Source organism: Vitis vinifera, chromosome 11, assembly GCF_030704535.1.
Source record: "Vitis vinifera cultivar Pinot Noir 40024 chromosome 11, ASM3070453v1".
NCBI lineage: Eukaryota > Viridiplantae > Streptophyta > Magnoliopsida > Vitales > Vitaceae > Vitis > Vitis vinifera.
In genome coordinates this window covers 343,588-349,910 of record NC_081815.1, presented here as the reverse complement: position 1 = coordinate 349,910, position 6,323 = coordinate 343,588, and the positions used below count along the sequence as shown (strand labels likewise).

The window sequence follows — 6,323 nt, the reverse complement described above, 5'->3', positions numbered from 1 at the left end:
CGTGGGGGGCTGGGTTGGGCTCTCCTAATATGAAAATGGGCTGGGTCGGGCTTCTCCTAATATGAAAATGGTTAAGTTCATTCGCCTCCCCGACGTTTTGCCAAATGCATCTAATCCTCATTTTTACAAGTTTAAAATTTTATCAAATATTTCCCTTATTTTGAGAGAAAGGGATGGTGAACGAAGATTAGAAATGAGAATGATAAAAAGGGTATCTTGTATCTAACCAAAATCTAAAAGTAAATAAAATTAACCCTGTGAAAGTTGGTGAGCCCAATTATGGCCCACTGGGCCTGGCTTTACCAGCCAAGTTTCAACCCAACCCAAATGACTGGGCTTATTTAAAAGCTGTTCCATCAATTTTTTTTTTAAAAAAAATTAATCTATAAATAAATTATCCTTATATATATAAAAGGTGTTTTCATGTGTTCCACATTGGATAATTTAAGAAACAATTGAAGATATAAAGAACGTTTTGTTAAAAATATACAATTTGATCTATATACTACTTGTGATATGAGATTGACTTTCCTTGCAAGACTTAAAGAAATGAATAGATATAGCAAAAGAAACTGACTCAAATATTTGCAGAATAATAAAAATGGTATGATACTGAAGATGTGGAGTTGCAGCTTAGAGCACAAAGAAAAATGCAGAAGAATGTGACCAATCATGAGCTTTTAGAACAGCTTTTCAAAATTACAAGTTGAAACATATGACTTGCTTGAAAGAGCTACACCTATAATACAGACAGATGAAAAAGCTCAAAACAAGGGGTCCAGAATGGGTCAGTCCTTCACATCAGTAACACCTTCTGCAGAAATCTGAAACCGGGCATCAGCTTCAGCTAAACAAGGAGAACTTATTACTTTACAGATGCGCTCCTCCCCTCTTCCCTTCCGAAGAGCGAGCCTGTGACAAGGGTGGAAAAATTAAAGACAGTAATGTTCAAACAATGAACTCTTTTCTGGGGTGCGGGTGGGGGTGGGGTGGGGTGGGATGGGGAAGGGCAGGCAAGGATAAAGATACTTGTGCTACAAGCATACCTTGTTGTGGAAGCATGAGCCATAATGTTACCACCAATAGGTTTGATTTGAGGTCCAGCAAAGATGGCAGAACCATCCACTTGAGCAACAACTTGATTTGTGATAACAACAGCTACACCGAACTACAATCACAAAACGTGCAAGGAAATTTCTTATGAATAAGAATGCTAGACCAAGTCTTTATGCAGCATGGCTGTAACATGTGCATGTGATGGTAGGTATAACTGGGAAAAGAAAAACACAAGAAACCATCTCAAAAAGATTCTCTATGAATACTAAAATCCCCAGGTGGATTATTCACAATCTTAACAACTCAAACCTCTAATTATTTAACCTGATGAACCAAAAGGATAATCCCTGAATATGATGCGTTAAAAATGAAGATCTAATAGTCTACCTCATCTGCTAATTTCTGAAGGCTCCTTAGGAACTTAGCAAGATGCATTTGCCTAGCTGACAATTCTCCCCTTCCAGAAAAATCTGTTCTATAGAGAGCAGTAGCGCTGTCTACTATCATAAGAGCAAACCTGCAGAAGCAAAATCCATTAAACTAGTTTGAACCTGAAAATTTTGTACCAAGTCTAAGATAACTGAAATCAACTAAAGGTATTTGACAAACAAACAAACAAACAAATAAGTAAATAATTGTAAGCTATATATGATCAGAAATTTTTTATTATCATGAAATCACTTAAATTTATCATTACATCCCAAACACAATTCCAACCAAACAGGAATCTTAAATGTCAGAATATTAGATGTACCAGTGTTATAAAATCCTTGGTAATGCACATAAACTCCTCAATATGGCACATGTGATATTCTTCATTCCAATAATCTTCAAAGATCAATAAAAGCACAGGCTAGGATTAGAAAACTTAGTCTATATTTGGAAATTGTTCTTGAAAACAATTTTCTATTCTATAAAACATATATTAGTTTTCTAACTTAGAAAACAGTTTTCTAATAATTTGTTCTCAAAACAGACTATTTTTAGAACAAATTTTAAATATTTTCAATTGTTTTTTGTATAGTGTTGTAATCAACAGTTGAAAATATAGACAACACTTTAAAACCTTTTGCATTGTACATAAATGTGTGATACTTTCATTGGGAATAAGCCAAGAAAAATGTGTTTCATATCTTAATTCCCAAACAGAGTTTTATTCCTAAAAACAATTGAGAATTGTTTTTAACAACTGTTCTCAAGAACAGTTTTCAAAAACTTTTTTTTTGAGAACTGTTTTTGAAATCTTTCCCAAACAAATTCTTAGTTTTGGTTTCTAGAAGAACCATAACATAGATTAAACACAAATTGGGAGAAAGAAAGGAATTTTCATTGGCTCAAAATTAGGATAACTGTTTAAACAAAATGTTACTGGTCTATTGGATATACATGCGCATGAAACAAAAGACTAGAGTTGTCTGAAGTAAATTTGGTCGCCAGGCCCAATCAAACATTGGTTTCCAACTCAAAGGAAGATTGTATTCATTGCTTTTTTAGTTTTGATCCAAAACAATATGAAATCCTTAAAGTCTATAGGGTCAAGGGACTCAAGGCAATTTTGATAACATTGGCAACTTGGTCCCAAGTTTATCTCATGTATGGAATTGATGCTTGCTTGAAGGTCATCATTCAGCATGCTCTAAAGGTTTGTTTTACATTAATGGTTGACCATTTGCGCCTTTGGAGCATTGTAGCATCTTTAATTTTATTTTTTATTTTTGAAAAAAAAAGGGACCATTTTTGAGCTATTTTCCAAGCCCACTTAGACAAGTTGACCTATGTTCTTAATTTTCTTAACTGACATAAATTTTTTGGTTGTCGGAGGTTCAATCTACTGACCTTGGATGGGTTGACCATAGCGCACTTCTCAAAGCATCAGTCTGGTTTTATATCTTTTAGGAGGTTTTGCTTAGGTACAGGAGCCCATCTTGTGGTCATTTGTGAGTGTGTTCAACAAAAATCGAGCATTCATTTAGAGAAAAAATCCTCCTCATTGCACTAAAGATAAACCTGGGTAAAATTGAGAATCCCATAGGACTAACTCCTAACAGTTATTGTATGCAATCTTTAGTGTTTTGCTTTTCAAGAAGGAACCTTCAGGGCCTAAAGGTTTAAATGCATTGAAGAAGGCTTGATTAGGTTGATGGAGCTTCATCAGCCTAGTTATGCATCAGCAGATAGCCCCCAAGTCAAGAATAAATTACATAAAGCTAACACAATTAGGTGAAGCAAACAATACCTTGTTTCCACCATCATTGATGCTGCTTCTAGCAAAAGCCTCGACTGATGATCAGTGTTATATGCTCTAGCATAAGCCACATTTTCCAAAACATCAGCACCATTCAGTCCGAACCTAAAGCATTCAATGTCAACCATTAAGATCACTCTATACACAGAAACATGCTTATCTTGAGGCAACTTTGTAGCACCTGTCTGCTATTTGTAAAAGTCTCTGTGGTCTGAATGTGCCCTCAGCATCAATGTACATTGCTTTTCCCTCACCACCTCCTTGATCTAATGGTAGCTGAAACATTGAAGTGTAATAGAAGTATGCTTTAAGTGAATATATGCTCTGCTAACAGATGGATTTTTGGAATGAAACTGAGTTAAGATTGCCAGGTCAATCAGCTGCCTTCAAGTGACCAACTATGAAATTCCACTAACTCAATTATTTCCTTCAGAATTACAATTCCTAAAGAAACGGTACAAGTAAATGACACATTTTTTCATGTGCACGGCTTCCTTTGGCATAGTTCACCTCTACTTTGACTTCATCAAGAGGAACATCCTTTTAAGAAGAAGAAGATTTCAATTCTACGTTAAGGACACTTCAGATGGAATGGAATACCTTTTCCAGGCAGGACAAAGAACAGGAATTGTGCAGGGGATTCCCAATATTACCTAAGAGATGTTCCTTAGAATACTTTCTCAACTTGTTCATACACTACATTGGTATTTCAAAATGAGTGAAGTAGCAATATGTGGCATTAAACATTTACATCATATCTCATTGCATAACCTATAAATAGAACAAAAATTGGATGCTTAGACAATTAACATTGTGATCCACTAGCCTAAATTTAGGGGGGTGGGGGGGTAGAAGAGTTCAACACCTAGATACACACCCACCACATGTTTGTGAGCCCATGTAACCTAAATTACATTAGTCCAACATAAGATGTTTGCATTTATCTCCTATGAGTTATGGCATTGAATTAAACTACTTGCTAATGCAAAGAACAGAAATGAGCTCTTACTTGGCAAGTGACACAGAGTGTGTGGCAGAGCTGAGTCTTTCCAGAGCGGAACTCTCCATATATCTCAGTTATAGATCCAGTCTCAAGTCCCCCTATCAGATGTTAACCGTGTCAGGTCAAGCCAGTTACTACTTAATCTCACACAATTTTGTTTTGCTTTGGGTTTTTGGGTTAAACATGCAATTTTTGTGGTGTTTAGTCTTGAAATAAATTTGTGCAATATCAGTCAAAAACTACCTTCCAATATCTTGTCAAGTTCTCTTGATCCAGATGTTATCTGAATGATCTCAAGCCTTTGGGCGTGGAGTTGGCTAGCACTAGTAAAACCCAGTGGGACTAGTTTGGAAGCTGTCAATTAATAGGAAAAACCAGCAAATAATAAGAGAAGTGTAGACAATAATGAAGGGGATTTGGAAAAACCAAAAAAAAAAAAAACAGAAAAACAAATGGGGAAAAACAAATGCCTGCTTCAACAATCTTGTCAACTTTAGCTTCACTAATTCCTTTGATTTGCAGAAGATCTTTCCTTGGAGAGTATGCAACAGATTCTACGGTGCAGAGACCCGCATCTTTAAGCTTCTTTATGTCAAGGGATGCAATGCCCGATGCCTTGAATTGAAAATTTGTTTTTTGTCAAAGAAACAGGCATCGTCAATGCGTGTATCAACAATTATCAGAACAACCCATCAAGCTATCATTGAGATGAAATGGAAATGTAATCAAGAAAATTCTAGGGTTTGTCAGCATAATTACAGCGCATCTGTTGCAATTTAGAATTTTTTTTTAAATGACTCGAAACAAAAGGATCTCTAACGAGAGAAAAAGCGGTGGGTGAGTGGGCAAGGGATTAACAATAAGAGAGAAGATCCGTGATTGGAATCTGGAAAAGATGCAAAACCCAATCACCCATAGTTGGAATCGAAAAAATATGCAAACCCATCACCTATGATTCTGGAAAAACAGCAGAGGCAATAGGGATTCTTGGGAAAACAGTGAATTGGAGAAAGGGGAATGAAGAATACCTGCAGATGTTCAACAGGGAAAGGACCATGCTGCATGTCTTCCACTTCCTCGTGTGCTTGAGCCATCTTCTGCTGCTCCATGGTTGCTGCTGCTGACGCCTATGCCAATGCTTCGAGCCTGAAGTCTCTCGTCTTCCCTCTTTTCTATGGTTTTCAAAACCCTTGTGGAGAGGCGCCAAAATTTCAGATTTTCTGAAAACTTGCTTTGTAAGCTTGGGTCCAATCATGGGCTGCTCTGGATACCATAGACTTCTGCCATTATATTAGCCCACAAAACTCGGCCCACATTTCAGGAAAAGCCCTTGTCCTGGCCCATCCTGAACACTTCACCAATATATATAGATATATATGTATATTGTGAGCTGAATTTCTCTTAATTATTCAAATCATAACACTTGTAATCTTGTATCAAATTTTAAAGAAATGTTGATGATACTCATCATAATTTTCAGTTCTTTCTAATTTAAAATTAATTCGTTGTTGGCACCGATTGCTAACATCAATGTATTTATGCATTACCCAATAGTCCACTAACTACATTTTGAAGGGTTGGTTAGGGTTAGGGTTAGGGTTTTTGTTCACCCAATAAGATATACTTCTATTACTAATTCCTAATCTATCAAATTTTAGCTCAAAATAATCTGGGGTTTCTTGAGAGAAATCCACTTATTGAAACCCTTTTCACATTCATGGCCATCAAGAACTGGGTAGAGGCATAGAAATGATTTGGGAAGGGGTTGGCTTGGGAGGTTGCTATTTGTATTAAAGATGAATGGGTGGAGCTGGATTTGCGGCTTATAAATGTCAAAGCCGTAGACTTAATATACTTTATATTAATATTTATGCCTTAGACAGGCCAACTTATCTTCACATCTGACACACTGTTTGCATTCATTCCTTTATGTTTGGCCCAAGCAGAGTATGGCAATGGAATTAGGTGGTTCCCCTTCTCCAAGATATATACAAGCACCTTCTATATGTTTGATATTTC

General features: G+C 36.4%; 1 protein-coding gene across 1 annotated transcript; it reads right to left on the bottom strand.

Moving 5' to 3' along the window:
- Positions 1-584: 584 nt before the first annotated feature.
- Positions 585-5,573, bottom strand: LOC100252629 (DNA repair protein RAD51 homolog). Its single transcript, XM_002273767.4, has 9 exons — positions 5,333-5,573; positions 4,775-4,919; positions 4,548-4,658; positions 4,311-4,402; positions 3,483-3,577; positions 3,293-3,406; positions 1,444-1,573; positions 1,047-1,168; positions 585-912 (listed from the first exon to the last, which is right to left on the bottom strand). The coding sequence occupies exons 1-9, from the start codon at positions 5,411-5,413 to the stop codon at positions 789-791; spliced, it is 1,014 nt and encodes a 337-aa protein (XP_002273803.1). The 5' UTR covers positions 5,414-5,573; the 3' UTR covers positions 585-788.
- Positions 5,574-6,323: the final 750 nt, after the last annotated feature.

Coding starts and splice junctions, on each gene's coding strand:
- LOC100252629 (XM_002273767.4), bottom strand. CDS start 5,413: ATGGAGCAGCAGAAGATGGCTCAAGCACACGAGGAAGTGGAAGACATG. Junction 4,920..5,332: donor TCCCTGTTGAACATCTGCAG/GTATTCTTCATT, acceptor TTTCAATTCAAG/GCATCGGGCATTGCATCCCT. Junction 4,403..4,547: donor ACTTGACAAGATATTGGAAG/GTAGTTTTTGAC, acceptor AACATCTGATAG/GGGGACTTGAGACTGGATCT.